Source organism: Anastrepha obliqua, chromosome 5 (assembly GCF_027943255.1).
Source record: "Anastrepha obliqua isolate idAnaObli1 chromosome 5, idAnaObli1_1.0, whole genome shotgun sequence".
NCBI classification, from domain to species: Eukaryota; Metazoa; Arthropoda; class Insecta; order Diptera; family Tephritidae; genus Anastrepha; species Anastrepha obliqua.
Genome location: NC_072896.1, coordinates 60,192,720 through 60,211,402, shown reverse-complemented (window position 1 = coordinate 60,211,402; position 18,683 = coordinate 60,192,720). Strand labels below are relative to the sequence as shown.

The 18,683-nt window shown below is 35.4% G+C and overlaps 1 protein-coding gene across 1 annotated transcript in view; it reads right to left on the bottom strand.

Moving 5' to 3' along the window:
- Positions 1-18,683, bottom strand: part of LOC129248792 (suppressor of Mek1) — a 59,373-nt gene that overhangs the window by 18,434 nt on the left and 22,256 nt on the right. The window contains exons 3-5 of the mRNA XM_054888407.1: positions 14,583-14,795; positions 7,529-7,638; positions 7,203-7,463 (exon numbers count right to left, since the gene is read on the bottom strand). Of these exons, the coding sequence (XP_054744382.1) occupies positions 7,203-7,463; positions 7,529-7,638; positions 14,583-14,795 (584 nt within the window). The remainder of the gene's footprint in view (positions 1-7,202; positions 7,464-7,528; positions 7,639-14,582; positions 14,796-18,683) is intronic.

Below are 18,683 nucleotides of genomic sequence, written 5' to 3'. Positions count from 1 at the left end.
CGAAATCACGCCGGCCAGCCACTGTACCTCTTTTTTTTTGCCGCTTGCTGCAGTGTACAAAAATAGTATCAAAACATAAAAAAAAAAAATTTTTTTGTACACCTTCTGATACCTTTAATAACATATCAGAAAATCAAACCGATTGAATTTTATTTTCTCTTCCAAAAAATGTCCCAAACATGGCCTTCAAAAACGTGTAAGTTACCAGACTACTACCTTAATAGAGAAAATAATCGAGCATGACAAGTCACATGAGAGCGCAAGCCGATTGATGAACGTCGCTATGCATGGCCAAGTCGTCAAATATCTCCTTCATAACTTCAAAACTTCAAGCGTTGAGTTGCTACAGATTGCCGATTAACATCAATTTATGCCGCGGACTATTGATGGTAACGATAAACTCCATAAACCCCGCTGTCAATCTTTGTTGATAGGATGCTTGACAATTTTGCTTTTTGAAATAGCAGTTGAGCCAAAAATTAGCTCGAAAATATGACTTTGGCCCAATTTCTATAATATTTTTTAACAATTTCCGTACATTCGCCAAGCGGGAAATGATGCTTAATAAAATGACAAACCTTACGGAATGTTTAAAGTTTGGCAGCTGCTAAAATATATATAATACGAGAATTTTATATATAAGATTAAAATGTGAATCGCCTTTTTAAGAAATGTTTTTGGTTTTCGAATTGGTATGTCAAATTTCGTTCCAGAGCCAATTTTATAAAGCTCTTTTGAATGCGTTCTATTCTCCTAGAAAGGGGTCCATAATACGAATTGCAGATTATTGAGGTCTGTTCCAATTTCGACCTAATAAAAGAATTATAAAGAAGCTTTTTTGTAAATGTTCAGTAAAGATGAAACATGAGTCCAAGATAATCCCAAGATCTCTAATTTTGTTTTAAGTACTTAGAACGTTAATTGAAACAGAACACGAAGATTGCCTTTTTTGGGGCATAAGCCGCTAAAACTTTTATGAATTTGTTTTTGTGCATTTTAATAGCAAAATAATTCAAAAAGCGGTCTAAAAACTATTAATAAATTATGGATAGTATAATGAAAGGTATGAGAGTGTTCACTCTTCCGTTAATTTTAAATTAGTTTTATGGGGTGTAGTCTTTTCGATAGAGTGGAATTTGAAAGCTGCGTGATGATGTGGAGCAAAACTAGTAAAAAGTCACCGTAAGAGCCAAACTTTTACGGCTTAACTATTTGTTGATGTCTGCTTCTTAATATGGTGTGCGAATTTTCAATAATTTTATAATTGCAGGGAGAGCTCAGTTATGCCGAAAAAATGCCAGTTCGACAGGAAAATAATAGGAATGCCATTGCGCCAATGATATATTATGAAGCTATAAACACTAAGTTTCTTATGGTTTTTCTTTTTTCGTAATAATGTTCTCGTAATGGTGAGCGTTGTCCAGCTGATTTTAGTTTATCTCTGTACATAAATTCGTCAAAATAGTCGGGCGAAAACCTAAACTGTTAAGAAAATTTAAGTAAATCGTTTGTAAAATCGTATTACTATATTCAATATACAATATACGAGTGCATTAGGCGGCATAAATTGTTGATAAAAATATAACCGACTTTGTTTAGGCAACTGAAGTATTTTACTGACGATGCTGAACAAAATCGTTCCTGGAGTTCCTTTAAAGTGGAAACAGCACCGAGAGAAACAAGTGAAACTAGTTTTACGTGCCTTTTCCTCCGATACTGAATATTTTCCCATCTTTTCACTTCTGAGCTGAATTTTCAAAGATGGAGAAATGCTTTACTGAATATGTAATATTTCATTTCACAAAATTAAAAAGTTTATAAAAATAAAATATGGGGCATAAAAATAAAATTTCTGAGAACTGCAATTACTTGTATAAGTAATATGGTCCTTAAGCTAAGGGCAAGTTCTAACTTCCTTATAATTGCTGCTATCACTCACGTACCGAGTTTCTTTTTTTGGGCGTTTCTGGTGTCACGATGAGCGTCGCTAAAGTAAGAAGACGTTTATTCTAATGATGATGAAAAGATAAAGGGAGAGAAACTGCAGTATCAGTGTATATGATGCATCGAGTGACGGCAAATGCTGCATGTAAGTTTTGCGCAAAAGCAAGAATTCCTATTAGAAATACAGCTCATGTGACGAAAAAAATGATCGCTCTTCACCATAAATGTAGATCGATACAAAAAAATTAATCTCACTTTCTGCTCGGCAAATATGATAGAATGAAAAGAATCATACTATACGTGGTAATTCTAACGATATGGAGAATTCTAAAAGGAGTACAAACCCCCTTTTAATTTCAAAGTTTTTTATACCGATATCTTTCTTGATAGTAACGGTACATTTTTGTTTGGTATGCCAAAGTCTGTATTTGCAGTCTAACTTAACTATTCGCTTGCGAAATTCTATGAAATATGTAAGTATATGTGCAATCAGAGATCAGTATTGATTTGGCAAGCATAGAGAGAAAACTATCAAAAAATTTTGTGTTACTTGCATTGGTATCATAAAGAAAAATGTAAGTAAAATAGATTACTTCTTTTTAACAAAGAATAATTGAATTATTGATGGGTTCATCTGTAGAATGCCACGTGGAAAACATTTATCCGATGAAGAGCCTGGTCTGATTAAAGGGCTAAGCGAAAGTGGCAAAAGTATTCATGAAATTGCTGCTCACATATTAATACCGTCAGCAACTTCCTTAAAAATCCAGAAACATATGATCAGCTCAACAAAGCGACAGGCCAACTAACATTGACAGCAAATGCAAACCAGAAATTCGTCGTCTGGCTGCTCAAAAAAATGTCTTGCAAGGAAATCAAACACCATTTAAGTATTAAGGTCACCGATAGACGAATACATCAAAATTTGGTGGAGGAGGGAACACTTAAGTATTGTTTACGGGAGCCGGTACCAAGACTATTAGCACGCCACATTAAGTATCGTTTAGCATTTGCCGGAAAATATAAATTTTGGACTAACGAATTCCGAAACGTTGTATTTTCGGATGAAAATAAGTTCAACTTAGATGATCCAGATCGTTGCCGGGTCTTTGATGATTTGGGCCGCTTTCGGACATTTATTTTATTCCGACAAAAACCAATATAGAATTCTATGTTGAAATATTAGAGGATGTTCTCATTGAGTTTGCGAAAAACATATACGGAGACGACTGGATTTTCCAGCAAGACAACGCCCTACAATCCAACTAAGGCCTTCCTATCGCTAAGAAAAACTTCAGTTCTGAATTGGCCAGCACTAAGTCCCGATTTAAGCCCAATTGAGGACCCCTGGGGAATATTGTCGACCCATATTTATAAAAATGGTCGTCAGTTTGAGACAATCAAAAACCTGAAAGGTGCTTTAGTTGAAGAGTGGGATAGGATAGATCATTCCACTCTTCAGAACTTGGCAGACTCAATGCCTAAACGTATAAATGATGTCGTATGTATTTCAAAATGGAAAATCGAAAGTTACAGAAATGTTGAAATAAAGTGTAAAGAAAGGCCAATGCACATATACTTATTTCATATGAAGTTATTTGAATTTCTTTTTTAATTTAATAAGTTTAGTCAAGTTGAATTTTTGTTGTATAATTTTTTATTCCTATTTTTCCTAAATATATTTTAAAATTATTGGTTAAACCTTTCTCCTACTTCTTTATAGTTTTTCATTTGGAAATACCCTTGCACGTATACTTATTTCTGTGAGGTACACAAAAGGAAATCGACACGAAGCAAGTGCCGTCACCGTGCTGCATAAAGAAAATGAGACACCATCTATACTTATAGTTCATTTTCTCAGAAGAAACATGTGAGGGTGTGGAAAAGATGTTGAAATGCTAAAAACATGACTATCATGAGTGGAACGTATGTGCGGATCCTAAGTTCATCCTTCTCTCTTTGATTCTGAGATAGCCGGCCACATTACTCGTATTAAAAAAGTGATTCCAAAAAAATTCTGTTACAATTGGAAAAAAAAAGAGTCAAAAGAGGAGACATGAGATTACCTTCGTTCCATATAAAATTTGGATTAATTACATACTTTGTCAAAGGCAACGGTAAAAGAGAGGCAGCGTATCATTTTCTTATTTAAAGAAAATTTTCCCGGGCCTTTCGGATACTAAAACTAAAAAGGGAATATTTGTGGGGTAACAAATCAGAAACCTTTTCGATGACTGTAAGTTTATGTAAGTACAAATATTTTACAGCTATTGAGTAGGCTGCATGGAATTATTTTCGAATGGTTGTAACTGAGTTCCTCGCCAACAAGAAAAGCGCAAAGTACAAAATTGTAATTGAAGGCATGTTGGAAAAATATTCAAAAATTGGTAAGAAAAACGTATTTTTCTGGTTTGGGTATAAAATCTGTGTTATGTGTTTATTTCTATTGCAGGAGTAAATATAACTTCTGCTCAAATATGAACGAGACGGTATCCATCGTTAAATTCGAAGAACACACTCGAGCTTGACTTGTTTACAGTAGCACAGAAAACAAACTATGTCCTACCAAAAAACAAAAAATTTATTTTTGCCATATGTCATCCGCGGACCGTTTTATTGATACCGTCTCGTTCATATTTGAGCAGAAGATATGTGTAAAAACTCACTTCTCATCAAGCAACTGACAGTGATAGGCAACGTTAACAAGGTTTCTGGGTCGAGGGAATGAGGAACGATTATTGTTGTTTCCTCATGAGGATAGCAGATTTTAGATTAAGAAAAATAATTATTTTTACTTTAACCGGAATAGTTTTTTCATGTATGTATTTGTGAAGTTTTTGAGTATTTTTTAAAGATCTCATCAATAAGTAGTTTTATCATTTTGCATTTAATGGCATATCTAGGAAAAAGACTTCCTATATAGGAGAGAACTCTCATCGTCGTACGCAAAAGAACAAAAGGTCAAAAATTAACACGATTCTTGGAAGGCTTCAAACTGCGCACCCAATAGTTTTCCAAAGAATCTGATAAAAGTGTATATTTTGATAACAATTTTTCGAAAGTTGTCAAATTTTTGTGAATATGTATTGTACAAAATTTTAAACTTTGATTTTTAATAAAAAACTGATGAAAAAAATTTGGTATGAAAACTATTGCAAATATTAAAAAAAAAATCTGAAGTAACATGAATGCACATGTGGTGTACATCAAATGAAGGGACCTATAGTTTTCTGCCGACAGCGAACGGAAGATAGTTTCTTATGGTGAACTTTTTCATCGCCATAATACACAGAGGTTTGCCAGTACTAGAGGGGTGACCTCTATTAGAGAAAATCTTTTCTATCATTTGATGTGTCATGCCTACAGTGGGCTTCGAACCGAGCCCGTACAACGTTTTCTATATTTAGAATACCTTTTAGTTTTAAAAACATCTGTAAATGCAAGCATTTAATTATTTTGGAATACATTTTTTGTTACGAGAGTTGCCTTTTATATTTTGCGTCTTTGCAACACTGCGTGTGATGAGCTGCAATTCCATATTTTTATCGAAAAGACTAGTATTTTTTAGCATAAATCAGTGAGTTAAAAAATATGTCTTGTCCAGAAGATGTAATTAACTTGGATAATTTATTATGATTTTCGGAGTGAACTATAGAGACCGGAGCGCGTGGATCAACTTACTTTGAACTCCAACGTGGCCGGCAAGTTCAAAAACGGTTGTTGAGAATTAGTTGGTCCAGCAAAAGTGCATTCAATATTGCATAAACATTTGTTTGTCAAGAAGATTTATTCCCGTTGGATACTCCATAAACGAAAAAGAAACCAAACAGCACTCAACAGTATGGGTATTCCAAGACAAGCAAATGGTCGTCCGTTTTATGGAGAAATCTTAACTTAATTTAGAATAGTCTATATTGAGTAGTTCACAATCATTTGTTTGCCTGAAGCTTTCGGAGCATTAATTAAAGCGGATCGCCGACGACGAGTACGAGTATCGATTCGCACAAGAGAGTCTTTAAGAACTGACAATATCGAATTAATGTGTCATCCGCCTAATAGTCTTAATTTGCCACGATTCTCAAAACCTGAAGAAGCTGCTGAAGCCTTTAAACATCTCGTTTTGGAGGTTATCTACTTCAGAGTGGCCAAAGTATTTCAAGCGAAAAAGAATATTTTAAGAGAGAATATTTAGAAAAACAATTAAGCCATTTCATTATTGAACGCAAAGAATAAAAGACAACCCTCGTACCTACTAATTTACATATATGTATAGATGTACGGAAGTTGATGATTCGAAAACATCGTAAGTATTTTTCTCAATTTGATCACCTTTTTTGTTAAAACAATTAAGTCTTCACACTGACTGATTCTCAATCGGTAAAAAATCGTTTGGACCCCCCGATATATACAACATGAATAATCCATTACTTTCCAGTAAAAGGAAATGAGCCACCACTGATTTAGATAAACTAAAATCTTAAGAAATACTCACCATAATATATTTAAAGACTACAAAGACCACAGAACCAAGAAAAAAATAAGAAGTATGTACAGCTTACCTTTGCCCAATTATACCCAAACCGTATTTATTATTTTAATTTTCCGCTTAACCATGTATAGATATGTACATGTTAATAGGTTCCATACATTTGTAAAATATACAAAATAAAGGGGTTATCGAATAGTCATAAACTCTTAAATTAATATTCAGCATAAGCATATTTACATGTTCAAAAATAGCATCAATAAAAACACCTTTATTCATTCTAATGAAAATCCTTTCCGTTTTATAAAATTTTACAAAGTAACACGTTTTTATTAAGTAACCATACATTTTTTACTCATATATAGGTACAAATGCTATAATACAAATATTAGTTGCATCAAAACTTTATGGAATTACAAGCATAAATGTTAGTATTTTTCAAAAGCCATTAAATATTGCATTTCAAAAATTATTGTATTTGTAAATGCTTTTTTGAGATGTAATATTCGATATAGAATATAGATACATTCATATAATATTAAATTTTATACATATGCATCGACTAAAAATATTTTTAATAATGTAGATGTGTATATCATAAAAAAAATCTACATGGTATAGTATATATGTAGTTGAGAAGAGAAGTAAGATAGTTTTAGAACTTCACGATGGTTGCAAAGGTTAATAATTTTGGTAGAAAATACAAAACTTTACAGTGTTATTGTATTATTAAATTCGTTTGAGATAACTGAAGCAATACCGACTCTTAATATTTTACCTCAGGTTCGTCGATGTGGCCCCTGATTTCATTTTCATCCGATTTTGGTTCCAAAGGCTCACGACGTTCGTTGGATTCGTTATCATAACCGCTTTTCTTTGGGCCTGATGTAACTGGATTTGCATTAGGTTCATGCGCTTCCCCAATGTACTCATCCGAATCTATCGGACGAATGTTGACCAAACGCACCTTGAATAGATTATCGCCATCACCGTACACGGTCTCGTTCACCTCAACCTTATGACCATCGACAATCTTAGATAGCAGAAAAATGTATTATTAATACGAAATAATACGGAAGTATTGATATTACTTAGTACCTTCACAGTTGAGGTAGTATTGCCTTTGGAAGAATCAAATGATGACAGACTATCGCCGTCACTAGGCAAGCTTGACGACCAAAGCTGGTTACGTAGGCGTCGGAAAATATCTAAAAAGAATGAAAATGCATTTACTTTTTTAATTTTACTTTTTATTTTACTAAATCTAGAATTAAATGATTTCTTACAGACTACAACAAAAGACCTTCACGGTAATAGTTCATACTTATCTATATAATTCATTCAGGGACAATTTGAAAGTTTGTTTAGAAGATCAAAACTCAAAAGCCAAAGAATTTGAGCATAACAGACATAAGAAAAGCTTCAGAAAGATTAATTCGCTACTATGCAGGTTTTTTTGTGGAATGTAAAATTAAATGCGCTTTAAAAGAGGTATAATTACCACTGATGATATCAAAGATAAAGTTGAATGAAAGAATCCTTCTTGTATTTCGTTATGACTTGAAATTTATTAAGAGTACATTTTGTGGCCGACTCTCAATGCTAAATTAACAGAATTTCTGCCGAGCCAAAATAGCATAGTATGAGCACCATGCTTTTCATTATATCGGGACATTAAAAAGGAGACGCACCTAGAGGCTGGGCATGCAGACAAATGCATTCTTCAGAAGCGGACTAGAAGCGGAAGAGAAAGGGACAATCTCGCACCTTCTGTACATTGTCCTGATCTGTCCGTACGTAGATTCACTACTTAGGTAGACAATTTTTTAATGCGTTGTAAGATCTCAGTACCGTAGAAATCAGGAATCTTCTAAAATTATTGAAAAGTTACCACCGGTTTTAGGACAGATAAGGGCATGTTCCCTTCTTAGCGCGGCTTCACAATGGGCTATAAGCTTGGGTGTGTTCCATAGTGTACAGCCGCTACAACCTAACCTAACCTAACGTATATGGATCAGTAAAGTCTGAGCTAAAACGTCAAATAAAGAAAAGTATAGAATATGAAAGATAAATTACTGTAAGCTAAGTAAGTTAAATAGAGGGCAATCTGTGGAACAACTGGACATATTCGTAACTATTATAAGACTTCTGATGAAGATTTCCAGTAACAGAGATTCTGTTCAAGCTTATTCAAGCAATAGAGACAGCTTGTCCGAGCTGCACATGGTACACGAGGGCGGAAAGAAAGGCTAAATTGTAAGCCGACGCCATTGTAAAAGATCTGCAGGTTTGAATCGTTAACTGTAGAATTCGTTGAAAACAAACACTTGGTGTTTTGTACTGCTAGGCACTTCAAGTACGGGCACTCAAACGCTGGGCCATACTTCACCCCATTCAATCTCTTGATTCTTTATGTCTGAATGATATTAAATTTCCTGCGTTACATTTTATTTCCCGCACCGATCTAAAATTTGTAGTGCGGGAAGTTGATTAATTGAGAGAACGCTCTTTAATTTGGCCGTCAAAAAAGCTCAAGATTTATTAGCACATCTTGGTTTACAAATTTAACATTTTTCTAACGCTAGTACTATTATTAGACTTTGGCCCATTGCGACCAAAGAGATCTATTGTGCAAAGCCTACTAAGTTATCTTAAATTTTAAGGCTTTTTACAAATTTTTGAAAATTTTTCAACTTATTGTTCCATAATTTATATGAATGCACCGCAATGCCACCAAGTTGGTGTAGCCTTTTTCTGCTTATTGCAAGCCATTCACAAAGAATGGATTCTGAATTTTCCATGTCCATTTCACAGATTCGACGGATGATGGAATCAGACAGTCCTATTTCGTTTAAGGGGTAACACCACTGTAGAAATTTCAAAAAATTGATTTTTTTTTTATAACTTAAAAAATTCTTTGAACGTTTTAAAATACAGAACAAAAAGTTTTAAACGTTACCGAAGTTTATTTCATAAATATTTGAAGCTTTTAACGAAGCGTTAGTGACTGCTACCTAACGACTTCTCCAAATTTCCAAACTTTAAACGCGTTTTTCTCAAAACACGTTTTCTGAAATTGGCACGCAGCATAACTCAAACAATTTTAAATATTTTTAATCAGGTTTTTCACTACGTCTGTATAATAACCTTCTTAAGAGAAGAGCGTTGGGGATTTTCGATAGATTAATTTAAGCGATTGTTATAATTATTTAAGTGCCGTTTTTTAGTCCAAAATAGAGTGTTTTCCTTCAAATGCTTGTTAATTCCACAAAAATAAATATTTTTTAAATCCCCTACGTGTTTCTCTAGCTATTCTTATCTAGATTAAGAAAAAAAATGTTTCTTTGTTCCAGATTAAAATTTGCACCGTCTGTGCTGCGTGCCGCGGAGCTCCTTCAAGAGAAACCACATTACAAAAATGTCTCCAATGCCGCCATTTTGTAAAATTTTTCGATCAAACTTTGCAGTTTTGTATTTTAGTATATAAGTAATAACTTCCCAAATCAGAGTGATTGTTTTACCTTCCCTTCTATACAAAAAAATTCTTTAAAAATCGTGTTTATTTTACGCGTGAAGAGTGGTGTTACCCCTTAAGTGATATCTCCGGCTATAGTGGCCTGTAAAGTAACCAGTCTATTCTGCTGAGCGATAGTAGCTTATCAGAAATTCGTCTGTCCGGCGTTAAGAATTGTTCCGATTGTCCCTAACCGATAGAATTTCGCTAGTGTTGAACGAATTTCTTCTCCTCCGATTTTCTTAGAAATGGGTTAATGTGGCCTTTTGTAAGGCCAAATTAGAGGCAAATGCGCCTCTTGTTTTAGCTAGACGATCAGCCATTTCATTTTCTCATATCAATCAAGTCTAGGAACCCAACCAAATAATACTGTGTTGAAATTCCCTAACATGTTAAGAAGGTTCAAGCACTCATTTACCATTTTTGAGGTTATTTCAGTTGACAAGATGACTTTCAAAGCCGCCTGAATATCTGAAATTATGAACATATACATATATGTGGGTTCCTCTCATTTTCACACGGACATTCCCTCACACATATCTCTTGAGGCATGTATTTCTGCCTAGAAGATTCTTGGGTAAAAGCGCATTGTAATAATTTTTTTGAATTTAAGCCCATTATCATTACCATCTTCTAATTGCGAACCGGCAGTTAACCATATCTGAGACCAGGTATGAAGGTGATAGAATTATTTCTTCAGGTCATAAGTTCATTAATAAGAACTTGAAAGTTCCTGAAGAAAGTGGGTTTGGGTGTTAACGCTACTACGAATAAGCAATTTTCTTTGCATTTCGAACCCAAAAGGTGATTTTTACTCAATTCAGCTCTTACGCTTATGACCGATGCTAAGCTTGCCAGTGGAAATCGTTAACAGAGATTCAAGCTAATCCCAATATGACGTTTTTCTTTCTAGTAATTCTTTCCTGTCAAGTTCTGGTAGCTTTAAGCAGCAATTAAATTTTCTTCTGAAATTAATAAACTTTATTAAACTAGGAAATCTGTATACCGTATTTTTAGAGCTATTAAAGTGTAAATGTATAGATATGCGGTAACCCCCTCTGCAACGTACAGTGTAACGTTTTCATGTAATTGGCGGTCATAATTAGTAAGCGTGTTCCGTTTCGCAGGTATTTACTCTACTTTCACCCAGGAAAGAAAAAATATTGAATATGAAAAAGATTGCCTCACTGCCACGCCTATCGCGAAAATACTAAATATTATCCGATTTTGTTAAAATTTTATGTACGCTTTTGTCTTACCCAAATAACTTACGAAATCAGTTAGAAATAGTTAACAATTTGGAATAAATATATTTATTATTATTCAACCTTCCTCGTAAAGCTAAAGCCTAAAAGTAGCATCATAATATTGCAATGGTTGATCCACTTCTGCACTGTGTGGAGGTACTGATGACGGTTTTTATCAATCAATTATAGTACCTCCACTTTATGGTATCAAAACGGCACGTAAGTGCTACTTGTAGTGTACCTAGGGTACTCTTGCCATCTTACCTACCTACCTACCTATAGTACCTCCTCCTTCAACCAAAACTACAACAGTCAAAAAGTTTATCCTATGTAGGTATGGACAGCTTGCGAAGAAATTTCGTTTATCTTACCCATAAATGATCATGCTAATAAATCGATAGTGTATTTTATGAAAAGAAAAAGATTTGTACAATTTAAACACTACAAATAACTTAATTCATGGACATACGACATTGACTCTAAGGTCGCCTGTTGGTAAACTAAATACAACGTTTAAATACCCAGAGAATTAATAAATTACGATAAGCGAATTAAATGAAATTACAAAAAGAACAGTTCCAGTGGTTGTATTCACACATTTTGCTTCTTAACATATAGCTCATATTCATTCAAAATCACTTTTCTATTATCTAAATCACCAATAATGAACTTAAGTATGTAGACTTTTCTATCCCATTTCCCCATTGAATGTGTCAATTATTTCTTTGATTCTAAAAAATATTTCCCGAAATATATATAACTGATTCTTTTGAATATTAGACATTTTTCCAGAAAGTGCGTTCAAATTAAACAAAGTACAGCTTAGGTTAGAAATACTCATGTTCAAATTGTCGCCAAAGAGACTTGAAGGTAATTCTAACTGGTATGCATATGTACACATCAATTTTGGTATACGCGTGCATACTATATATTGCATTTGTAAGTTGTTTGTTTCTTTTCATTTCTTTGGATATTTTTCTATTCTTAGCCTTGTTCCTATTACGCCTTCGCAAAAGAATACTTAGGGCATTTTCTTTTGCTAATTTTCTATTCGCAACCTTGTTCTTATTGTGCTACCGAATACTTAGAGCATTCGAGAGCATGTTTTCCAGTTACTCTTTTTTAAATTAAGGCTAAGTTTCTGGGGCATTCGATTAGAAAAGGCTTCACTAAATATGTGAACATTAGGGCGGGTCGATTTAAAAATCGCTCATTGCTCTGTGAAAATCGTATTCTAGGGATCAAAATAAAAAACTTTGCCGAAGGAACCATACCTCTAAAACGAGTTCTGATGTCCCCCAATCTCGAAATATTACCATTTCTGGCCTTTACATGAAAAAATTAGCTAAATGGCTATGTTTTTTCTTTATTTTTATTTATTTATGATAATTATTATTATTTATTTATATTAATATCTATTTTTTCTCTTATGAAATTTATTTAGTCAGAACATATGTAAATGAAAAAATTAATTTAAGTGAGTTATAGAAAAGAAACTAAAAAGTTTGACCCAAGATTAGAATATGATTTTCACAGAGCAAAGGGCGATTTTTTTGCCTCCACACAAATCGACCCGGCCTAGTGAACATGCATGTTTTAACCATTTGAATTCAAAGCTATAGGTAAACATATAAATACGTAACGCTACCCCGCAGGAACCTGCTTCACGGGCACCAAAATAACTTATCCGGAAACAACTTACATAGGGTGGGCCATGTAAAATTTACTTTTTGAATTGGCTATAAAAAAAAAACTAATCAATATTTTTTCAAATTTTCTTTTTTATTTTGAAGATTGAACATTGTCATTTATGAATAAAAAATAATATCGTTCATATGACTGCCACGACTGACTTTACAGTAGGCCATTCGATCAACCCAAATTTTAAGCACATTTTCGATTGTTTGGGCTCCAATTTTATGAATGGCAACTTCGATTTCGTGTTTTAAGGCATCAATCGTTTCTGGGTGGTTCGCATAGCATTTGTCCTTAACGGTTCCCCCCAAAAAATAGTCCAACGGGCTTAAATCACACCTCCGAGGCGGCCAATTGATATCGGAATTTCAGCTGATTATTCGGTTTTCAAAAACGTTAGCAAAAACCGTAACGCTCGTCATTCACTGTAACCGCGGAAGAAGAAGAATCCTCACCACTTTGGAAATAGGTTTTCAATATTTCCCAAATTCGTTCAAGCGTATAGCGTTTGTCAAACCTTCCAGTAAATTATGAACACATTTGACATGTCATCTATGTTGCCATTCTCAAACAAATAGGTGGTTCAAAAAGCAAACGCTATATGGCCCACCCTGTATTTAATTTTTGAACGAGATTTCGTGTGCCGAATCGTTAAAAATGTTGCAGAAAGCCAATGGCGAGTGTGCTTTATCAAAAACACGGGTCTACAAGTGGTATAAGGCTTTTGTAGAGCGCCGAAAAGTTGTGAAAAATTTGCCCCGATCTGGTCGCCTATCAACGTCTTCAACGGATGGAAACGTCGAAAAAGTCAAGGAAGTGGTGCTGGAAAACCATCATTTAAGTTTTAGGGAGATAGCTTGTGACCTTATCATGTCTCACGCATCAATTCGCAACATTTTAAACCATCAATTGGGTATTAGACACGGGGCTGCTCGACTCGTTCCAAGAGAGTTGAATTTCTTTCAAAACATTCATCGGAAGAAGGTGGCTGAAGACATGCTTGAGCAAGTGAATTCGGGCCCAACGTTTATCCAACGCATCATATCAGGTGATGGGACGTGGGTTTATGAGTTTGACATGCAAACCAGTCAACGGGCGGCTGAATGGCGCTGTCCACATGAGCCGAAACCCCAAAAACCACTTCAAAGTCGGTCAAAAGTGAAAGTCATGCTACTCGTTTTCTTTGATTATCATGGTGTTGTGCACTCGAAATTCATTACAAATGGTTCTGTGGTAAATAAAGAATATTATTTGGAAGTTATGCGGCGTTTGAGAGAGAATGTGCATAGGAAACGGCCCAATTTGCGGAAAGAAAACTCATAGATCTTGCACCATGATAACGCACCGTCTCACAAAGCTCATATTGTGAACACCTTTTTGACCAAAAATTCGACAAATATCATCGAACAACCACCGTATTCGCCAGATTCATTGTTTCGATAGAGAATTCGCTGAAGAAAATCTCTTCAAACACATTTAAAAGGTGCTTTGATAGCTGGACTAATCGTTAGCATATATGTATTGCTTCGAATGGAGCCTATTTTGAAAGCGACAAAATAAATTTTGATGATTAAACAATTATTTTGCGTTTTATTGAACCATTCCCGGTACTTTGTTGACGGAATGTATACATATATGTTCATCTTATATTTTATGCGCATAGTCAGAGTACAGGTACAAATATAGTGGCACTTACCTTCAAAAGCGTCGAAAAAGCCCAAATTAAATGAGAACGGTAAAGGATGTGGTTGCAGAAAAGGATAACCTACACCAGTATCGATGACGCCTTTGAAATCTGTGAACTCGGGTTCACTACCAGAGCTGTCTACAGAGTCGTCAGTACTGTGCGGGTTGAGCACTTGGCGTCGTGGAACTTCAATAATTTCCGCGTCATCATTAGGAGAGCCAGCTACAAATATACAAAAACAAAATAAATCAATTAATTTCAAAAATGTAAAACAGTTTAAGTAATTAAATACTCATGGTATTACGCAAACGTATATTTATAAATAAAGGCGGCCGCCGTAGCCGAATGAATTGGTGCCTGACAACCATTCGGAATTCTGAGGGAACGTAGGTTCGAATCTCGGTGAAACACCAAAATTAAGAAAAACGCATTTTTCTAATAGCGGTCGCCCCTCGGCAGTCAATGGCAAACCTCCGAGTGTATTTCTGCCATGAAAAAGCTCCTTATAAAAAAAATATCTGCCGTTCGGAGTCAGCTTGAAACTGTAAGTCCCTCCATTTGTGGAACAACATCAAGACGCACACCACAAATAGGAGGAGGAGCTCGGCCAAACACCTAAATCTCAACCTCTATTTTCCCTTTAATCGAGCTTAAACATTCCATCTATGATTCCCTTTCGAACTCCCCAAATCGTATGCATTTATGATAATTTCGACGCAACTTGATGTTTAGTTGTCGCAAAAAAAACCCAGTTTTCCAAGCCGGTACATTGTGGAATCCTAAGGATTTGTACACTGAATTTTTCGTAGTCTGATTTTCAGACAATCCTGTTATGATGTTTCCACAAATGTTTTCCTATATCATTATTTCCTAAATTAATATGAAGCTTCTTCCCCATATTGATTTAACAAAACAGAAAATTGCGCAGGCTTTAAATCAAGTTGATGATCAAGCTGTTGTTTTCTACCCAATTAGGCCTGTTGGTTGGGGCGTGATTAGATTCGACGTAGGATATAGGTATCTCCAATATAATAAAATATCATAGAAATATTACCTTCTGTTAGGCTTTTTAAGTATTTGCAGCGGGGCATACGGAAAAATATTGCAAACATTTTCGACGTTGTTCAATTTGCAGTTTCCCGTCACATTCGCCTAGCGAATGCGCAAGCGAAATTTCAACAAAGCAAAGAATACAAATAAAATAAAAACACTGGGAAAGCGCAGAACGTTAAGAAAAATATTGAAATCAAACACTTATCCTCTTCAACCCAACACCATTTGCTATTGTTACAAAATCTGCATCTGCAATTTCAGAAAATTCATCTCCAACGAACTTAAATTCAAACTCTACAAGTAACAACTCAACTCCACATATACCTAATACTGACCTTTCTTCAGTAGTCAATATCAACCAGATTAAACTTCTGCCTTTACCAAATCTATGTCTCAAAACGTTAGTTTCCAATCAACCTCTCTTTTCTCTTCTTCAAGTCACTATAGCCAAGTCGGCTTCAAACGGGACCATGCAACAATCGATTAACTTCTATAGTACATTTCTAACGCATTTCCGTATAAAAACCATGTACCACTTCTTTCTTTAGATTTTATGAAAGCCTTTGACAGCATTGGTATCCATATTGTTTTGAGGCTACTTGACATATGGAAAGTCTTTTCTACCCTTCCATTGGTAAATGGCACTCCAGAAGATTCCCCTTATCGGTGAACCTCTACACCATTGCGTTTGATGAGCGGAGTATGATCTTATTGAAATTTAACTTCGTTGAACATCAGCTTTACGCTGAGGACGTTTTGATATTTAAAAAAAACTCCAATCAAAGCAGCTGTTATAAGGACTTACACAGAAATCCTGCATCGAATCGCTAGTTGGTCCCTAACTTCAGACGCTTCAATTTCTCGGCGAGTGTAAATTACTACATATATGTAAAAAATAAACTGCGATGTCCCCACTCTTAATGTTTCAAGTATGAGCATAACTTATACAAATAGATTAAAGTTCTTAGGAGTAATACCAAATAATAAGTAGAACTTAGTCGAACTCTGTCAATATGTTAGAAGTGAATTAAAATCAAAACTAGAAGTCACTCAAGCGCTCATCTTCGTCATTGTTGGTCAAAGTCACCAGGGCTCTTATTGCATCAGCATTTCCTTAATATAATACAAAGATGCCGTGCACACATGTTTACTTCTTTGTTTATTTTTTACCTCCTTGAATACATTAAATTCTTTTTCTAACTACTTGGAATATGAAACGTCAACTTGATAGAAATTTTTTATAAAAGTTATGTTTACTTTTAATTATTGAATTATGAAATGAATTGCGTATAAAATGTTAACTTCAATAAAAAACTGCAACTAAGCCCACATCAGCCACTTAAAAAGCAAGAATATTTTGTTAAAGCGCATCTAAGAAACAATAAATGGCAAAATATATTTCATTTTTATCCAACGCCAAAACACTCCTATTTATTAATTTATATATTGGGTTGGGGAAAAAGAAATGTCGTATTTGTGATCGAAATTTGACTCCTTATTTGCAAAAAACTCAGACAACCAGTTTTCGCAAGCCTCTTTTGCAGCCAACTTGGTATCTCCAAGGGCGTTTTGCATGGACCATAAGAGATGATAGTCACTTGGTGCCAGGTCCGGACAATATGTGGGTGCGATAGGACATCCCATCCGAGCTCCCGTAGCTTCTGGCGGGTCATGAAAGATGTATGAGGACGCGCGTTGTCCTGGTGGAACACAACACCATTCCTATTGACCAATTCTGGCCGCTTCTGGTCAATCGCCTGCTTCAAACGGTCAAGTTGCTCACAGTAGAGGACCGAATTAAGGGTCTGGCCATAGTTGCGCAGCTCATAGTGGATAATTCCCTTCCAATCTCACCAAACACACAGCAAAACCTTCCTGGCGGTCAATCCGGGCTTGGCGATGGTTTGGGCCGGCTCGCCGCTTCTCGACCACGATCTTTTTTGCTTGGCGTTGTCGTACGTGATCCACTTTTCATCGCCAGCCACCATCCGCTTTAAAAATGGGTCAAGTTCGTTCCGTTTTAGCACAGAATCGCAAGCGTTGATTCGGTCCAAGAGATTTTTTTGCGTCAACACGTGTGGCACCCAAACATCCAGCTTTTTTTGGAATCCAATCTTCTGCAAATGGTTCCAAACGGTTTTGTGGTCAACACCTAGTTCCTGACTAATCGAGCGAATGCTCACATGCCGGTCTCTTTGGATAATTTCAACGATTTTATCAGTCTCTACGACGATTGGCCTACCAGTACGGGGTGCATCTTCGACATCTACTACACCAGGACAAAATCTATCGAACCAACGCTGTGCTGTGTGAATTGTTACAGTATCAGGCCCATAAACTTCACAAATTTTTGCCGCCGCCTTCGTTGCATTTTTCCATCTAAGGTAGTAAAAACGTAAAATATGACGAATTTCTTGCTTGGTGGACTCCATCTTTGGCGCGCTATAACTTAAGACTGAATCTACGATCTCAACACTGTCAAAGAGACACTTGTAGTACAGATTGTCGTCTTCAAATCGCCGTTTAGTGTGACCCGATGCAATAAGTACAACGCAAGATATGTTTAAATGTCGCGCTCAATTGACAAAATACGACATTACTTTTTCCCCAACCCAATATTATTATTATATTTCAATTTTTTTATGAATGCACTTTCAATACGAAAGTACAAATTAATTTATTGGCGAGCTCTTAAGGTTCAACTAGTTGTTCTTATACTACATAGTACGAGCGTGCCCAAATACATCTGTCCAATTGTATACGTGGCGCATAGGTTTTATTTTGATGTTGTCCTACAAATGGTATACACCTTAGATGGTTTTCCCAAACAGAAATTTATTCATGGGCAACCAAAAAGTAGAATATTTTGCTGCAACGTCCACCATTGTAGGTAAATTTTGAAAAAGGGCACACGTTTTGCTTATTTACTTATCCATTGAGCCAGAAATGCGGCTCGATGCGGTGCAATGCATGTGCGTTTGTCGTGCACAACGGAAATATTTTAAATAAATTTGCATTATAATTTGCTATAGTAGAAAGAGAATACAATTTCAGTTC